This window comes from Gallus gallus, chromosome 17 (assembly GCF_016699485.2).
Source record: "Gallus gallus isolate bGalGal1 chromosome 17, bGalGal1.mat.broiler.GRCg7b, whole genome shotgun sequence".
Lineage (NCBI taxonomy): Eukaryota > Metazoa > Chordata > Aves > Galliformes > Phasianidae > Gallus > Gallus gallus.
The window spans coordinates 6627954-6647301 of record NC_052548.1 but is presented as its reverse complement, the minus strand read 5'-3'; the positions used below and the strand labels follow the sequence as shown (position 1 = coordinate 6647301).

At 48.7% G+C, this 19348-nt stretch overlaps 2 protein-coding genes across 3 annotated transcripts in view; one reads left to right on the top strand and one right to left on the bottom strand.

Moving 5' to 3' along the window:
• The first annotated feature begins 44 nt into the window (after positions 1 to 44).
• On the top strand, positions 45 to 1782 carry QRFP (pyroglutamylated RFamide peptide). The gene has a single exon (XM_001235088.5). It carries the CDS (start codon positions 508 to 510, stop codon positions 1036 to 1038), a length of 531 nt encoding a protein of 176 aa, XP_001235089.4. The 5' UTR covers positions 45 to 507; the 3' UTR covers positions 1039 to 1782.
• A 2135-nt stretch (positions 1783 to 3917) lies between these two features.
• ABL1 (ABL proto-oncogene 1, non-receptor tyrosine kinase) overlaps positions 3918 to 19348 on the bottom strand; it is a 65415-nt gene continuing 49984 nt past the window's right edge. For both annotated transcript variants that reach the window (XM_015279734.4, XM_040649363.2), the window contains exons 5-11: positions 16427 to 16511; positions 15886 to 16063; positions 13386 to 13570; positions 11203 to 11355; positions 10529 to 10618; positions 10129 to 10293; positions 3918 to 7600 (exon numbers count right to left, since the gene is read on the bottom strand). In XM_015279734.4, the coding sequence (XP_015135220.3) occupies positions 5901 to 7600; positions 10129 to 10293; positions 10529 to 10618; positions 11203 to 11355; positions 13386 to 13570; positions 15886 to 16063; positions 16427 to 16511 (2556 nt within the window). In that variant the 3' untranslated portion in view covers positions 3918 to 5900. The remainder of the gene's footprint in view (positions 7601 to 10128; positions 10294 to 10528; positions 10619 to 11202; positions 11356 to 13385; positions 13571 to 15885; positions 16064 to 16426; positions 16512 to 19348) is intronic.

The following is a 19348-nucleotide window of genomic DNA, read 5'->3' as shown; positions in this document are numbered from 1 at the left end:
AAAAAGAATTAAAACTCCATTCTCCCTCTCTGAAGTTTCGCAGAGCTGCCCAAGGTCACCCGGGCACCGCTCAGCCCCATAAAGCAGAGCGATGACTGCGAGCTCCTTCCCCTGCACGCATTAGCGGGGCGCTGCGGGTGGGACCTGCACACTGAGAGCTGAGCACTGCTCAGGTGAACGCACTTAAGTCCTCCCCGCAGTGCTGCTAAGAGGAGCACGCGGCTGCAGCTCCCATCAGCTGCTCCCATCAGCCTGCCCCGTTAACAGCCCCGCGCAGCCAACCCGAACCGTGCCGGGCCTGGCAGCGGACCAGGGGAGGGACTGCAGGGCTGCAGGCAGCGAGCGCTGCGTGTAGAGAGGAAGGGAGAGGTCAGGAGGAGAAAAGATGCAGAGAGAACAGCTGGGTGAGGGTTTGTAGGGCTGCGGGAGGGGTATTCTGGCTGCTTGAAGGGTGCTGCAGCACATACATGGGTATCTGCCCCAGAGCAATGCTGGTACATAGAAGGGATGCTCCGTAGCAGGGGATGCTCAGGAGAGGGAATGCTCCATAAAGGGAACGCTCCCTGGGTCAGATGCTCCATGGAAGGGATGCTCCATGGAAGGAAGCCCTTGACGCCCCCAAGGATGCTGAGCGCTTTGCCATCTCTCTCCTTCCCTGTGCCCCCCCAGATGAGAGCACCCTACTCGCTGACCTGCCTCATCCTGCTGAGCCTGGGGGCCTGCTGCCCACCCCACGAGCACCACGAGCCCCGACACCCCGAGGATGTGCTGGAGCCGTGCTGGCGAGGAGCGGTGGCTGAGGCTGTGGGTCCCTGCGGGTGGGCGGCCCCAATGCGGCGGCGAAGCGAGGAGCTGGGCGCACTGCTGGGCATTGCCCGGGTGCTGCGGGGCTACGGGCAGCAGCACAGTGTGGGCCCACGGGGACGGCCGGAGGGCTCCGAGAAGCGCGGAGGTGGCGGCACGCTGGGGGACCTGGCTGAGGAGCTCAACGGCTACGGCAGGAAGAAAGGTGGCTTCGCCTTCCGCTTCGGGAGGTGAGGGCTGCGGGGTGAGCTGCATCCCCACCACTCCTGATGCCTCGCTGTGGAGCAAAGGATGCAGTGGGGTGGCTGCTGGGGTGCCCCGGGGAGGGGAGGCACCGTGTTTGCTTTGCACTCAGTCCTGCCCCACATCTCCCAGCCTCAGAGATGGAAGAACAGGAGGGAGCCCTGCATCCCTTCCTCGGGGACGTGGTGGGTTGGCCGGGTGCCGGAGCTGTGCGTGCCGTGCTGGGACGGCTGTTGGAGACACAGGGAGGTGCACTGCAGGGCTGCAGCGGGGTGATGCTGCAGTGACAGTCCCCACGGGGACAGCCCAAGCGCGGCCGTGGGTGTGGAGCAGCGCTCTGCGCTCTCCTTCCTATTAACGAGAAGCCCCTCCGGCAGCAAATTCTGCTTAGTGTCACACTGCCACTTGCATGAGTGAGCTTCTGTGTGCCAACCCAGACACAGCAGCGGGGCTGGAGAACATCTTACCTCTAATACATCCCCATGCGAGCACGCAAACCTGCCCCGCACCGACCCGATGCAGCCGTCCCCAGGGGGTGGCACAGCGGTGACCGACCTCCAGCATCCTTGTCCCCTCCTGCCCCCCCCTACACCCTCCCATCCAGCCCAGCACTGCAGGAACACCCGGTGCAGAGAGTCCGGAAGAGCCCCGGGTGCCACAGTCCTGAGCTCCGGTGCCAAAGGCGCAGCAGTTTGGGGAAGAGCCCCCCCAGCAGCCCCACAGCCATTCTGCCTTCTCCTTCGGGCAGATTTAGCACTGCCAACACTAACACTGCCCTTTGCTCCCGGTAAGGACGAGGTGTCGGCAATCCCAGCTCCAGCTGCCTCACTCAGGGCAAGTTCAGCACCGAACGCTGCTCCTGTTTCATCGCAGGCACAGAAGTGCAGCAGGGCAATTATTCGCAAGCGCTGAATTGCACCCTCAGAACCAAAGGCTGTGTCAGGACTCAGCTGGGGAAAAAAAAAATAAAAAACACCTATTAAAAAAATCTGCCTCCAAGAGGTGCATTGCAACATCCATCAAGCAGACAGAGCGCTCAGTGCAGCAGGGCTGCGAGCAGAGGGGACACATCTGTGGGTCAGGGGGCTGCGGGAGGGCGGATGGACAGACAGATGGATGGACAGACAGAGCAGGGAGTGTGGGCATGGAAGGGGTAGGGTTTGGGGTTTGCAGGGATGCAGGTGGTGTTGGGTTTGGCATGGGAGGGGCTGAGAATTGGGTCCCCCAATTCTGAGCTCTCCTCTGCTCCCCCATGAGCCCCCCAGCAGCACAGGGGTGTGGGCGCACCGCTCTCCCCCAGTGCTGGGGATGGGAGGCTGTATCGATGTTTCTATGGCAACATTTCTTTCTTCCTCCTTTCTTTCGAGTGTTCATAACATCAATAAATATGCAGTGATCAATTTTACCCTGTGCTGGAATGGGAGGGAGGGGAGGAAGAGAGGAAGGGGATGGTTTGAGAGTGGGCTCATCATCCCAAAGAGGAATGGGGTCAGAACAGTGTGACAAAGCCACGTGCCCAGCGAGGCTCTGACCGAGGCACAATAACCTTTCTCTGTGCTGATTCAAAGCAAAAGCCAACGCTTCCTGCAGTGCTCACCTGGGGCAGAGCCGTATCAGTGCCCATAGTCCTCCTCTGAGATGGCCCCATGCTCCGGGCAGTGGGTGGTGGAGAAGGGGCTGCCCTGGGGGTCACCAAGAGCCCACCGCCAGCATCCCATCACATGGGTTTGTCCTCATCCCCCTGCACTGCCAGCACATAACAGGCACAGCAAAGCTCCCAAACCCAAGTGGGTGCTCGGCTCGGATTGAAGTACGGCCAAAGGACTCCTACAAGGGGCTACTGCATCACTGCAGGGTCACAGAGCACCGCAGCTCCAGGACTACCTTTAGCAGAGCCGGAAGGATCAATGCACACCCAAAGGGAGCTGCCCCCATCAGACACGGGGTGGGCAGTGCTCCCACACATCTCCAGCACCAGCTTGGCTGCAATCGCGGGGAAAAAGAGTTATGCACAAAACACTGACCACGTTTTCCATCTTATGACAAGCAAGTACCCAAAAAACAAGGCAGGATGACATTAAAGGGAAACTTAAAAGAGTGAACGTTGTAATTTCAAAGACACAAAAAGCAAAACAAAAACACAAACACAGCTATTTTTCCCCTAGAGCACTCTCACTTTCAAGCTCAATAGCCTTGAAAATTGGAGCAATCAAACTGTTAAATGCATCGATCTGTTAAATCAACTCCTACTGTACTCGGCTAAATTTAGCCTTTAATCCCTCTTTCACTCCCAGCACCGCAGATCCCAGGGCTTTCCCCAGCTGGGTCAACTGACCTCTGCCTTCCCATGTCAGCAGACCTCTCTGCTGGGATGGACATCCCCAGGAACGATCCTATTCAGGGGCAGGCGGAGCTTCTCCATCTCAGCCTACAGGTACTCACTATTCTCAAGCCTTGATCCAGCCCCTCACAACCACAGCCAGAGCTCCTGCTGAGCTCTCATGCCCTGTGCTGGGGCTCACAGTGCACCAGGGATTGTCGAGGGGGTCAGAAACGGGGCGAGCTGGGACAGAACCCAAAACCACCACCAAGCAACTGCAGGGCCTCGGGCACAGTGCTCTCACCTGCACTCTCCTCCTTCCCATCCTGCTTTGTTCTTTAGCATCTTGGGCTGATGGTTGGACTACACGATCTTTGTGGTCTTTCCAGCCTTAGTGATTCTATGATCTTTGTTAATGAAGGCAGAGTATCTCATTTCAGTCACTGCTTGGTACACAATACCAATCCGAGTGCTGGACGCCACTGTCCAAATGTGCCCTTTAGCAGAGGCAGCTGGCTTTGCAAATATTTGTTAACAGACAAACAAGGGCTTTCCTCAACATTGATTTATTTTTAAATATACTACACAAGAGAGGGCGGAATAAAAAAAATGAATCAAAAAACAACAAAAAGAAAAGAGAAGTAGAGAAAGAGAGGAGGCAGAATGGAAAGTCGTGTACAGAAACAGTCTGTACTGGACCAAATTAAAGAGGAAACAACCCCCTTAAGTATCACAGAGATGAAGGACAGAGCTATTTACACACTGTAAAAAAGACAAGCCTACAAAAGTGTGTAATAACGAGATACAAATGTATAATATAGTGGCACAATATGTTATCAAAGTAAAAACAGTACCTCCAGGAAAGAGACAGTCCAAGGTGTTTTGTTTTCTCTTACATTTTTAAAGGCAGCCTGTGGCAGAAGTGTGTATTTTCTTTTAAACATTTGTCATGGGTTAAGTCAGGGCTGTTTGTGAGGGCGAGGAATGGCGTGAACACACAGAGTGAACTACTGGAAATCATATACAAAATGTCAGTTCCAAAGAGAACAGCATAAAATACAATTGAAGGCAATTAGTGTTTAAGATACACAAGAGGGGCCACAAGAGTTATGGGGAACAGGACATAGAAAATGTGTTTTTTTTCCTCTTGTTTGGAACTGTTAAGAAGAGTTAAATTGCACTGTTAATAGCTCTAAACCTTGCTTTTTCACTACAGTCCTCACAGGTCACAGTTAGTTCCCAGTTGTGTTGTGTCAGTTGGGAAGGTTACAGGACCGTGGGCAGGAAGCCCAGCAGCCCTGCTGTCAGCATTTTGGGGCAGTCTCCTTGGGAGATCCACCCAAAGAGAGGTGGCTGCGGTCTCCACAGACCCCGTACGATGGGTGCAGCCACGCAGCCATGAAGGCAATGACAGTTCCAACCCCAAAGTACCGGTGTCCGAGCTCTCCACAGGGAGCTGGCACTGGCATGGCAAGGGTAGGGCACCGGTCTCTACAGGAGAACAGGAGCCAGGCCCACAGAACAGAAAAGGCTGCAAATACAACTAGAGAAACAGCAGTTCTTGCCCATCTGCGATGCGCAAGCTTAACTGAAGCAACTGCTGCAGGCACAGTGGTATCTTTGAACTCGGCCCAAAGCTATCCCCCTCCTGTCACCCACGGAGCAATGCTTTGCTCAGCACAGCCTGCTGCTCCCACACCTCCTCTGCCACCCCCTGCCCCAAGCACCAGCCTGAATAACGCCAGCAGCGTCCTCCTTCAGCCCTCTGCCAGTCCTCTCGTGCTACCGTGGGAGATCTGCAAATGCTGCTGCATCAGTGGGTGCTGTCCGTAACAGTTTGAACCCAGGCAGCTCAGCTGGGCTCAACAGCATCAAGGAAACGCTGAAAACATAGACACAAAGGGCAGCAGGTGGAATCATAGGAAGAACGTGAGTAAACATCACTTGTAGCATTCTATCGTTTTTTAAAAGTTACATTAACAACTTCCCCCCCTCATCTCTCAGGCTCCAAATCTGTTGCATTGATGTCAGGTTAAATGTCAGACTCAGGGCCAGGGATGCACGCTGCAGGTCTCCCAAGAAATGCAATAGGTATATTGCTATTCAGACACTCAGCCTTGTGTACAGTGGGGCAGAGGGGCAGAACGCAGTAGGAAGTCCTCCTGAGGAGGATGGCATCTCAGTGTCCATCAGTCTGGCTTCAGTCTTAACATTTTGTCCAGAACAATAAAATATTACTAAAAAGGCATGACGTGACATCAGCACTTAGACTTGTAGTCCACAAGGCAGGAACTCCACAGATAAGACGATTACAAGTATATGAAACACAGGGAATCTGGGCTAAGAGGGTGGAAAGTGCCTCTTGAACACAGCCCTGCTCTTTGGAGCTGGGGCACCCATCAACAGTCTGCGCCTTTTGCGCAGCCCAAACCCAAACGCCCCAGTCCTTGGTCAGTCCACACATGCTGTTACTCTCTCCACAGTTGACTTCGGCCCACTGTGACTTATTATTTTTTTTCCAACCTGGCTTCTGCTACCTCTGAACAATGTCGCTGATTTCCTTCACGGAACTGAGCAGTTTGCTAAAGTCCTGCGTGGCCGCAGAGCCGCTGCCAGCCGTCGCTGGGCAGATCTGAAGCTCCCGCAGGTTGTTCTCCAGCTTATTGATGGCCTCCCGAAAGGCAAATTTGTTCCTCATCTGCTGTATGGAGTCCACGTAGCTCACACAGAAGGTGTAGAGGTTCTTGCCAGCCTCCAAGACAGTGCTGTGGCTCGCCATTTGTTCAGAGTTCTTGCTAATGGCGAGCCGTAGAGCCTCGGTGCTTTCCAGCACCACCCCCTTAGTGATGGTGCCGCTGGCAATCCTCTCTGGGGGCTGACGGGTCTTCCGCAGAGAGACCCTGGTGGATATGAGAGGGATGAAGGCTGTAGATGACGGCTGGTCCCCCCCTGGGGCAGAGGGTACAGATGAGGAAGAGGCAGCTGAGGTTGCTGTGCTCATCAGCAGCTTTGTAGAGGACTGTGGCTTTGGTACAGAAGGGATCCCTAGCTTTTTCACACCTTCCCCCGACTGGTTTGGCTTGACAGCTTCGCTGCTCACAGCATCTGCAACCTGAGTCAACTGTTTGGATTTAGGACCAGACACCACATCTGCTGCTGCTTCATGGCTGGGACTGTGAGATACTTTTCCAGGCTTGCCAACCGAGGATGAAGACAGTGGAACTGGAGGGGCTGGCTTCAGCTTCGATAACTTCCCTTTGTCCTTTCCTGCCAACTCTGAGGTCTGCTTGAGCCTCCTCAGCCGCGGCTCCTCAACAGAAGCTTTGTTGGCACCTGCAAATGCAGCAGGGTTGGGTTTGGCAGCAGAACCTTGGTCCATTGTCGCCGTGGTACCTAAGGCACTGGATTTGACTCCATCGTCCTTGTGCAGCACGCTGGAAGAAGGGGGGACGACGGGTTGCCTACGGCCAAGTTTTGGAGTCAGAGTGGGTGGGCTGGAGCCAGGACTCGACTCCGCGTCTTTGAACACATCATCAGTGGTCTCTTCGTTTTTCTTAAGCAGCCGTGGAGGGGGGGTCACTGTCCCCCTGACAGCAATGTCAGTCTTGGCCTCATTTGCCCGCTTTCGAGGCAGTGCTGGCTTTTCACTTTTGTGTCCCCCAAAAGTGGAGGAATCAAACTGGCGTCCTGTGGACTGCAGATCCCGAGGCAGAGTCACAGATTTCCACTCCGTGTCCTTTGCACCGTGGGGCACACAGGAGGCTGAGCAGGACCTTAAGAAACGCTTGCTGGAGTTGGAACTGCTCTCCTCCTCACCAGACACCCCCCGGCTGCTGCTCATCGTGCTGGACTTCTTCCGTAAGTGGGGAGACAAAAACCCAGAGTTCCCAGCGACAACCCCGTTGGTGACACCGGCCCCATTGCTTGGGGTCTGAAACTTGGAGGGGTCGGCTGCTTCTGTGGGAGGAGCAATGAAAGCTCCATTGCCAGCATCCCTGCACTCCTCCTCCCCACCCGCCCTGCGGTCCGAGTGGCCGTCCATCTCTCGGAAGGAGCTGCTCCGTTTTGGAGGGGTTGGGGCAGTCTTCTTCTTCTTCTTGATAAGGGCACTGAAGAGGTTTGGCTTTTTGTCTTTTGGAAGCAGCCTCTCATCTTCATTCAAACTGCTCTCCAGGGCCACTCTCTCCTTCCGTGGCAGCAAAGGAGAAATAGCAGGTTCATGGTCCAGAGGGTCTGCAAGGGAAAGAAAAAGGACTACTGAGCTTTGCTTCAACAGCCAGGACAAGCTGCTTTCTTCCAGGATCTAAACCATTTCAGCACCTCCAAAAAGGTGCAGGTTCTGAAAAGAAAACCAGCCTCAGACCAGGAGTAATGCAAGTACAGCTACACTGAAGCCCAGGCTGAACATGATCCCTAATCTTTCATACACTCACCTGTGAGGTGGTCAGACTTGGCTGCCAAACTATGTTCCCTGTAGGCTTCTGATTTAAACAGCAATATACAAACACAAACTGTTTATGTTCAGATTCCCATCCTTGCATCTAGAGACTTGTCTAAACTTCATAGTGAGAAGATAAATATAATGAGGCTTCTTCTTCAGCCCCTGTGAGGTTGCTGCCTTTAGAACAGCTGACCCTCTGAATTAATAAGAAATCTATGTAATCCACCCTTGTTCTTTTAGCTTCTGATACTCCTAACCTCCTTCCCTGATATCATTCTTCATAGGGAATGGAAATAACTCTTTCACAAGCAGAAACCAAGACATCCCTTGGCAGCTGAATGCCTCGGGTCACATCACCACGAAGATCGCCAGCTTAGTACAGTAGTGGAGGGAAGTGGGAATAACAGCCTCCTTCAGCAGGATTGCTCCAGAAGGAAACAGTGGGGTGATCCTTTCTCCACTTACAAGAGGTATTTAAAAATGAATAGCGGTTTATAATAAATTTATACTGAGTCCTGCATGTCTCTATATTTGACTGACTGGGGGTCTCATTCCAGGCCAGGCACTCAGACGGCATGCTAATTCAAGAGAGCAATGCCTTTAGGGCAGCATATACATTTAGAGCTCAAGTAGGTAGTAAGAAGGGAGATGAAGCAGACACATAGATCAAAAGAAGGCTGCTTCTTAGTCACATATTGGTGATCATCATGCTGAGGGTAGGATTTGGTTGAGGAGGGAGAATTACAAGAAAAACAGTTGTGTACTTTGGGAAAAGAGCATGCTTCCAAAGGACCAAGTGCCACTGAACCATTCATATGTAAACTGAGGTAGTCCTCAACAAACAGAAGAGCTTCTACAGCTCTTCAGGAGGCCATGGCTGTACTGCCTCCAGACACAGTGGAGCTGTGGAGACCCAGGGCAAACTAGCAGCTTTCATGAAGGACCAGCTTCCAGCTGCTGGCCTACGAGAACACTGACAACTGAATAGGAAATTGCAATGCAACTTCTATGGGAAATATGTGTTTTTCACAATAAAGACTGAAATAATAACCAGGATAATGTTAAAATCATATTATTCCTGCTGCACTTGAATCTCTCAAAGTCCTTAAGTATTTAAATGAAGTTATTTTACTTCAAAGCTTAGAAAACTAGGCAATTATACCTCCTATATACAGCAAGCTGGATTTACCACTGGTCTTTAACACTACGTTGCATTAATTAAGTTATAATAAAAATAGAGGCATACTGTGCTCACTATTCAAATCTTTTTCCCAAAGAAACAGAAGGGTCTTTGTATTTGCATTAGAAAACAAGTCAGTTCATAAATCTGTACATTCCTGAGCCCTTCTGTAAATAACTTTCTTTTCTGTTTAAGTCACTGACACTTTTCCAACATTTTACACTCCCTCTCGTGTGGTTTTTTTTCCTTCTTTGTCGAGATGTACATTTGCTACTGAAACATGTACCACTAGGTGAGTTTGTCGTTACCCAAACAAGGTCAGTCACATGAATGGTCAGACAGGGCGTGCTTATCATGCACTGTATTTTGTTTTCATCTTGCTATTTTTCAAGCAAACTGGATACAAATGTACTGTATAAATTCAGTGTCTTACCACTGTGTTCATTACCTCAAAATGGAAGAGAAATGCTTGGAGAAACTGACTGAATAGAGTTTAATTTCATGGAAGATTCTGTAAATACTTCTTTGTCCCTTGCTGCAATTATATTTGGTACCTGCCAAGAGTAATACTCTTCAGTGCTGCAAGCACAAAACTGGTATGATGAAACAGTGAAGAATCCTCCCTTATGGGGCTTGCTAAACCTGAGCAATCGTGCTGCTTTAAATTATGCAGTGTGGTAGTGTAAAGAGGCTTGAACACAGCAGATTACCCAGTGCTCAGATGCAGTGGGAGATCCCACTGATAGCTCCTACCAGGGAATGGGAAGAGAATGTGACCAGAGAGCTGTGCTCAGGCTCTGGTCTATAGGGAGCTGTAGGCAACTGCCATGAAGTTAAAAGAACTCCTAGGATTTCTATAAGCAATGGCAGGTATAGTGCCAACTGCTCAGCCAGCTATGGATTCAGACTCCCAGATGCTCTATGTTTGTATCTGGTCCCAGGATTATCAGCCTGCCTTTCTCTAATAAATGATAAAAGGAGTTCTGAACGCAGAAAGCAAACCTGTCACCCAAAAATACAATGCTGATACACAAAGATGGCACCTGTTTTCAGACATGGCTTTTCCTAGGCAAAGACCTAGGCATGCCTTTTGTTTTTCTATTATTTCCTGAAGGAATAATGACTTTAATTAAAACCTACCACATTCTCCCTGGCCTCGAGCATGTGCAGTCTCCAAGCCCTCATTCACATCTTTGCTTTCAGCAGCTCTCCTCGATGTTCGTGTCTTGGTTGGTAACTCTGGGGCCTGAAGGAAATTGCTCACTACACTCCTCATGCCCTTCTTTCCCAATTCCTTCTCCACCTCTGCAATGCACAGAAAAAAAAAGATCACTGTAATACACAGAATATAAAAACCAAAGCACTGCTCCGAGTTAATTGCACAAAACAAATGAAACAGCACAAAGAGGGAGTTCCTTAGGGCTGGTCAGCCATTTGGCTCTTTAGTTAAGACATGTGCCCCTGTGAGCTACCTGCAGAGGTCAGGACACAGGTGCCCCTTGTCCCTGGAACTGCCAGCCCCAGAGGGACCCAGACCTACCATCCGATATGCTGGATTCCTGAAACATCGTCTCAAACGCCTGATGGATCTCAGCAAAGGAAGGCCTGTCGGAGGGGCTCCACTGCCAGCCTGCAAAAACACCAGCACTGAGAACTTCCTACCAGCATTACACACGCATTAGGGTACACTAGGAGGTGCTAGCTATCACAGTTTCCTTTTTATAAAATGGCCAAGAGAAAACACCAACATGGAAACTTGGTGTGAATGGTGCTGGGTATCTGCAACCACCACTGGGCCAAAGTAAGGGCAGATGTGGAGCACCTCAAAGAAGAAAAAATACCACATTACAAGTCACGTACCAAGAGGCCACAGCGGAAAAGCAACACCCAGTCCCTTGAGAAGCCTACCAATCTCCTGTGTCACCCTTGCAGCACAAGTTTTTCTGTAAGCAGTCAAGGAAAAGGAGAAAAAAAACAGCAAATTTCTCCCTGAGGCCTGCAAGCTCCCAGCAGAGAAGAATGGCTGGCTTCACAGTGCTTCTATCCTCTGGGGAAAGCAGCTTTAACCAAGCACCTCCACACAGCACAGCATCTTCACTAGAACCAACAGAGTTTCTCGTGTCTTGCTGGATATGACCAGATCTGGCCACTTTTGTTGCATTTCTGAAGAGCTACAAAGCAGCATTTGCATTTGCAAGGCTGAAGAACACTTACATGCCCTCATGAGCTCATACACTTTCTCAGGACAGCCTTCAGGGCGCTCCATGCGGTAGTCTTTCTCCAGCAGCTCATAGACTTGAGACAGGTCGATCCCAGGGTAAGGGGACATGCCATAGGTCGCAATTTCCCACAGCAGAACACCAAAGGCTGCAGTGGGTAGAAAAGAAAAGAGAAAAAAATCAATAAACCTCGTTTTCCATCTTAAATTCGAGAAGATGTTTAGTGGGAGTAGTCACTGAACAGTGCTGCACACTTAAACCAGCTCTGAGTGCCTCAGACTCCATGCTCAGCGTTAGCTTCAATGTTAAAGCAGCGGAACAAGCCTCTTCGTCAGCAGAGACAAGTCTCCTGCGATATGACAGAATAGAATTAGACTAATTTTGAATGTATCAGTTGTCTCAAACCTGAACGCCTTGAGATCCTTCAAGTCCTATTAAAGGCACAATTAAGAGACTTCACAGTGGATTAGCTGAAACTGTTTCACTGCAGCACTGCAGCCTCTCTCTCAATTTGACAGCTCCTCTCATCTGCAGTCTCTCCCTAGAGGACTCGCACGTTTTAATAGCTCAGTGGTTTTTGGGGTGCCCTTGTTTAGCTGCAGTCTGGAAGGGAAAGAGGGGGCCTGGCAGTGAGAGGAGATTTTCAGCAGTTGCTACCAACGAGACCAAGTCTGTGTGAGACATTTTGGTCATGGGGAAAGCTGAGCAGAAAAAGGGAGAGCACAAAAAGGTTCTTTAAACAGGAGAGGCATTCAAGTCCCCAGACTCAGCAGGGATGCAGGTCATCACCGGGGTCAGGCAGCTAACCCAGGAGTCAGCCATGCAGAATAGACTCAACACCAGTTCAACAACCTGCATGTAATTGGTTCAGTCACCCTATTCTGGTCTTAAACTGAAGAGAAAGCGATTACAATTCTGCATAAGTAAGGAAATCACATCACATTACATGGTAACACCACCAAGGGCAATTTACATTAGACATTTCTGTGCACAATTTTCTTTGATTTCTGTCTCGAGGCAGCGAGGTGAAAAGCATCTAAACCCTGGCATGGCCAGCAGCAGCCGTGACCTCTGGGGACAGCCAGCTTGCTCTGATCAGATCCCCAAGTCCACCGCTCTGTCCATCACTCTGCAAGGTCACACCAACCCTAATTAAAGATACCCAACACTCCTTTCAGATCTTTCCTCCCAGAGTACTCCACTACTGAAGTACAACAGGGCTCCCTGCAGCCACCCAGCGTGGCCAGCAGCGTCACACAGCAGCTCGGAGCAGAAGAAACACTGAGCTCAGCTCCCTCAGCTCTGAAACATTTTGTATCAGCCATGCCCTACGAGTTCCTTCAAACTAAAGCCTCTCTCTGCACCGTTTCCTCAAAACTCCAGAGAACTTCACTGCTGCTTCACTACTGTCTGATCTTTTAAACACATAGAAGATGCTCGGGGTGACGTTTTCAAAGTGCCCCTGGGATGAAGTCCTGCAAACTCCTATCGTATGTCACTGGGCACTTCTGAGAATGTGACCAATAGCTACGGAAGAGATATAAAACCCAAAGAAAGGCTGATAAAAAAGTAGAATGAGATTTTCTGCAGTCAGATTTCATAGAATTTAGCTCCATTTAGCTAAGCCTAGTCTTATCACCAGCACCTCAGGGCTCTTCAATAACCATTTGTCATCAAATTTTCTCTCTGTTTCTGCTCATCTCATTGCAAAGATTATTCTTTTAAAATGCAGAAAGACGAGCTCGGAGCTATCACCAGACAGACAGATATACACATAATTTTTTAACATAAAATGAACCAGATCCTCACTTTTCTCCTTAAAGTAGTTTGAAAGTTCCTGGTGATAAAGCAATATATTGCTTCACAGCAGTTCTGTGCCAGAGCTTCATCAAGTCAGCAGCACGGGTGCCCTCCAGCCCCATTTCATACGATTCTATGAACACCATGGTGTCCTTTGTTTTCATACTTGTCAATGACTCAAACACGTAAAGCCAGGTCTGCATCCTCAGTTCTCCACTCCAAGACCGACTTGGCAGAGATTAATTCCTGCTACAACACAGCTCAGAGTGGGGAGCGTGCTCTCTCCTGAAATGTTTCACAGCATCCTCATTTCACAGCCTTGGAAACGAAGGCGTACAAGACCATAATCTGAATTAATTTGTTCATGCAAATTCTTACCCCAGACATCAGATTTAATGGAGAACTTGTTGTAGGCCAGGCTCTCTGGTGCTGTCCACTTGATTGGGAATTTGGCCCCAGCGTGGGCAGTGTACGTGTCACCTGTCATCAGCCTGCTCAGGCCAAAGTCTGCCACCTTCACCAAGTGGTTCTCCCCTACAAGGCAGTTTCTGGCAGCGAGGTCTCTGAAAACAAGAACAAAAACAGGCAATGAGAAGTCTATCCTCTCACTTCTAGCAAGAGCGAGGAAATTTGCTGTTCCCAAAGAAGCCTGGGCCTGCATGTGATTATTCTGATCAGGGTATTACACAGAAATTATGCAGCTCTGCGCACACATGTAAGAGGGAAAGTTATTTTCCATTCTGGCTTTGTAAGACTGTCAGCCCAACCTTTTTTTTTTTTTTTTTTTTTTTAAATGCAAAATGAAAGCTCCAAGAACCCCCTCACTTTCAATAAAAGCTGCCACCCTCAGGATAAAAATAATGTAAAGAAATGTCAGTGCTCAAGTTATCAATAGCTGAGAATGAGTGCTGAATTAAAGACGTCGCAGTGCCTCCCCTTCTTGCCCACCTCTCTAACGCTTCCATCGACCCAAACACCACCACTCACCCTCCAGAACTCCTCTCCCAGTCCCTGCTCAGTGCCAGCTTTAACTCCCAGCTGTGCCCTCCTCCCTCCCAAGTATCACATATCTTACAGCACAATGGTTTGTACCATACCCCCCAAAAAAGTCATCGGTGACCACATGGACGACTCAGTGACAGCACCCACAAAAGCAGCAACCCCAGCTGTCTAGCAAGGAGGCAGAACAAAGCCTGTGTGGGCAGCTGCTGGACAGCAGTTTCTTCTTACTCTTTCAGCCCTAATCTTCAAACAAGAGATGTTTTGCCCTTTTCAAACTACCCTGGCCTCTGCTATCAGTACTTATGTTTTCAGAAGACTGTTTAACAAGCAGATCAAGCCTTTCCCCCATGTTTTTTCACCTTGGCAGGTGAGAGATGCACACGTTGCATTTGCCACCCCCCCGGCTCAAACATGCTGCCAGCACCCTCAGCAACACATGGAAATGTGAAGCACAGAAATACATTTCTCCTAATACCAGGTTTCATTAAAAACACTTTTTCAGATTATGTTACATTGAACTAAAAATTGATTCTACCAGAAAAGGTGAGATGTTCTCTAGATACGAGGCAGACTGCTGCTTCTTTTGCTTGTTCTGCTCAATGGGAATAAATTAGGGGGAAAAAAAAAGTACGTCTTACTAAATGCCCATTATACTTTCACAATGTTTTTGAATATATCTTCTTATCAATTCTGATTACTACAATGTATGTCTAAATAAAAGCTCCTCTTCATAATCAAATTCCTCCTCCTTCCTGATTCATTAAATGAGGTCACAGCCCAGCATTTGAATCCACGGATGTGAATTGTGACAACACTCTTAAAATAATTGGGTAGGTGGGTATGGGGGTGGCTGATAAGGAAAAACGCTACTATTTATTTTAGATAAATGGGTCATCAGAAATAAGATGAATTGAAACGAACGGGAAGGCAGACAAACGGGATTCATACAAAGCAGATTTTAAAGCTCACTTCCTACAGGCTGAAGGGATGGAATACTTTCAACAGAGCAATTCAAAGGGTGGAAATTTTAATTGCAGCATCACCGTTTGCTCCGCTGACTGACAGAAGCACTTAAACAGCTCCTTCAGGCAGCAAAAGCAACGCATGTCTGAGGAACACCTAGAACTTTACACGCGATCTTCATATTTGCCTCTATAAAAAACATGTGCTAATTCCATATTCTAGCTAATTGGGCAAGAAAGGTCACACTGTGGCACTGAGAACATCTTGTATTGAACTCAGCAGCTCTCATCCCTCGCACAGGATGTGTCATTATATTGCTAGGAGGTCGTTCCTACAGATGAAGAATGCAAAGCTCCAGCCATAATTGCAGCACACTTAAAGGTCAGAGTCTTTGGGACTTTAAGACTGCAAAGACACTTATTAAAGTCAAATAATCTGGACAATGGTGGACAATAATCTCGGCAGAGGAGGAAAAAGGTGAAATAAACAAGAATGGACATAGGGTAAGACAGCACTACGAAGATGGCTTTGCTGTGAGCACCTGCACATGCCCAGCAGTGTCACCTGTCTGCAGCAGCCTTTAATGGCTGTTGAAATCAATGCAGGAGAAGAGGCTTATGTGAGCCACTAAGAGCCTGTTACTTCATGAAGCATTTATATTTAAGGCATTTATTCAAACTGTAAAAGCACTGATATGCCTTTAACTTACATCTGCTTTAAAAAAGAAAAAAAATAGAGAAAAACAATTAGAAGACCATCCTATAGACAAGTCAACATCCTGCATCAGAATATAGCAGATAGGGTGTTAAAAACAGGACATGGGCTGCAGCTGAAGGGAAGGCTGTGACAACCTTAAAATACATCAGGGGGTGTTTTGTGCTTGAGATTCAGGAGCACTCGGTGCCCTTCGCACCTGTGGATGAAGTTCTTCTTCTCCAGGTACTCCATGGCTGAAGAGATCTGGGTTGCCATGTACAGCAGCACCACTGCGTTGACCTCCTGCCGGTTGCACTCACGCAGATAATCCAACAGATTCCCATACGTCATGAACTCCGTGATGATGTAGAAAGGAGGCTCCCGTGTGCACACCCCTATGGACCAAGATAAAGTTCACTATGAATATTTGAGAGTAGCAATCACTCTTCAAGTTTGTCATCTCAGGCAATGTATATCTCTAATGGCTGCAAATAGGGGGATTGTAGAGAGAATGAGTTTTGCTTGGAACTGGTTAATAGAGGATTTTAATTTCCTGCTTCAGGCTCTGGCAACTTAAAACGTTAGGGAGACGAGATCATTAAAAATCATGTATTACTGGTACAAATTGTGAATTTTGCCAGACAATAAGTGCCTGTATTTAAAGCCTTGGTATGGTAAGCAGCTTATCTGCTCCTTAACATCCATATCACTGCACAAGGGTTTAGTTCAAATCCCCCTGCTCGGTATTTATCACTTACCTAATAATTGCACCAAGTTCGGATGCTTGATCTCCTTCATTACTGCAGCTTCTTTCAAGAACTCTTCCACCTCCATGGTATCCTCCTGCAGAACAATAGCAAAGCTTTGGCAAGGACAGCGTGCACAGAGGAGGACACAAAAAGAACTGCAAAGTGACAGCATCAGCCACAGCTCTTTCAAGGTAGTTTCTCCCGGTAGCCACATCACAATGCCAGGGAGCGAGGAACATTTTTTGTTGGGGCTTTTTTCGTAGGATTTTTTAAAATACATTTTTATCATTCTTATTATAAGGGAGTTTTTTTGGGTGAGAAAATCCATATCCCTTTTGTGAAGGGCCTCTCACAGGACCACTCAGGAGTTGAAAAGGAAAAGGCTCAGCGCTCTTCTTCGTAACAAGAAAAAAAAAAACCACACGAAATCAACAGCATGGAAAGAAATGAAACAAGAACAAAATCAAAAGGCTACAACCAAGCTAAGGTCTGAGCAACCGCTGAGATGGAAGCCCCCAGTTTCAGTGGGTCTGAGCAAAGAAACCCCACTGCAGAGAGAAGCATGGCCGACAGTGGGGGAACGGAGAGCCCGAGGTTTCACAGATTTCATCCCTGGCATTTAGAGCCTGACCCACAACGTAATGGGCCCGGGCAGATGTGTCACTGCCGATTTGTTGAGCACCATAAAGTTGCTTGGCACAACAGAAAGCTGAAGAAGATACAATCTTGCTCAGAAGATACATATTCTGAAGCAAATATACCCCCACGGCCCGAAGGTCATTTCAAAGTGGTGCAAAAATACAGATCCATTCCTAAAGCAATGTTTCTTTCTAAATCCATATTTTTTTTCATTGGTGGATTAATGTTGACAGCCTACATGGACGAAGTGTTTTAAGGAAGGATTGGAGAGGATTTACTGCTGCTGGTGAGAATGATAACAGTGGGCTGCTGCTGTAAGATCCAGCCAGCACTCTGCTCTGCAGTTAGCGATGAGAGCCTCTTTCAAACAGCTTCAATCCATCATTCACTATTTGTTCCCAATTAGCTTGATTGGCAGCTGTGTTTTTCTGAACACGCTCTGTCAAAACGAATCGCCCAAAGGTCCTGGGGAACAGAACTGTAAACCATTTTCTTTGGCAAAGGAAACAGGGTTAATAATCCAGGTTGCAAAACGACCCTAAACACGCACTTATCTTACGTACGCTATGCAGACTGCACAGGGCTGTTCCCCTGCATTGCTGCTCCGTGGTTTTAAATCTATTGCCTCTCACTGACCAAATTAATAGGAAGGATGCACGCAGAGAATTACAGTAACAATGATTTCCCTGCAAATCTGATGGCAGAATTTTACCAGTTTCCATCTTCCGCTGCACAAAACCACAGAATACATAAAACAGTTCCAGTAATACGGTATTTTCCCAGCACAACAGGACCACGCCTCAACCTGCACTTGGACAAACCTCCCTAATGGAGAGCAGGGCTCCATGCTGCCCCATCTGCCGGGGTAAAAAAATAAGCATTAAATAAAGCTGGGCAGCTCCCAACTGCTCAACCACTGAACAGCCCTCCCAGGGAACTGAGTTTGGGGCACAGGCACAGCGGGCTGCAGAACAAGCACAGGCACTGAGGCAGGGCACGATGCTCCAGCCCAGTCCCTGCAGCCCTCCTGCCCCTTTCCAACAGGATCAGGAGCAAAAAAGCAAACACAGAGTGCGCCACATCATGGCAGGAGACCCTCTGAAATCCTGCTGTGTCCGGTGCAGCTCGTTGGGTTTCCAATGGAACACTCCAATGGGAACCATCTACCCCCCAGCACGTTGCCTAGCACTTGCCAGTTACATGAGACTGAACAACAGCGTGTGCTGCATTTGTCTTCTCGTGTGATCCAGGCTCTGTGCTAGCTGTAGCACAACAGAAAACCGAGCAACAAATGGGTGCTCCTGAGCACTGCTCCACAGCATGAACTGCATAGATTTCCAGTGCCTTCAACCCTCCCTCCATCCTTCTTCTGGAGTAGGCAGGGAAGAAACAAGGAGAACCATATGAAGTTGTGAAAAACATTCCCTGGCAGAAAACGAAGTGAGCCACTTGAAGCTGCTGAGGGCTTGTTTTCCCATGTAGAACCAGAATGCAAATGTGATTTTTAAATATTTCCCAAAACTTTGAAGGGAGCTATAACCCCACCTGTCAGGCAGCAGACTGATGGATTTAAAGAAGGTGGAGTATAAATTTGCTTTTAAGGATGGTTTTAGTGTGCATAATTGCAGACTGAAGTGTTTCTTAACTCTCTTTTTGGTTATTCCTGCACTCCCCAGTGGCACACACTGTTCCATATTACATTATGAACCACTTTCAGTCATGTTTCATTAAATATTTATTTGATGTATTCGAAACAGTCATGGTCTGTATTGAGGTTTCTCCAATGCACAAACAGATTTGATGGCACAACGCATCATTTGCCTTTCTTGATGGGTTTTAGAGAGATGGTACAGGAATCAAACAATGATTCCCTGGTACAGATGAGGGACAGGAGACATCAGGGATCCTCATGTCACAGCCAGAAAGCAGAAAGAAGATGCTGCAGCAAACTGAACGTTCTGGGAAGCAATCTGTCTCTCTCATTTATGGCACGGACTCTTTGCTCACCCTGCTCACACCCCGGTCCCAGTGCACAGTGCTCCGAGCAGCCCCGCAGTCCCCGTGCGGTGGCCCTAACACTAGGTGTCACCCGCTGCCTGTGTAAGCTGCTGCTTCAGCTCTTCTCCACTGGGGAGCCGGAACGGGAATCTCCACCATACACAAAAGGCCAAAATGGAAATACTCTCTGCGGCCATAGCAACCCAGAAATACTGAGGTTGCTGCTGTTCAGACAGAAAGGAAGAAATATCTTCCCCACATCAAGGCAGTTTTCTCCCCCTGACACTATACATC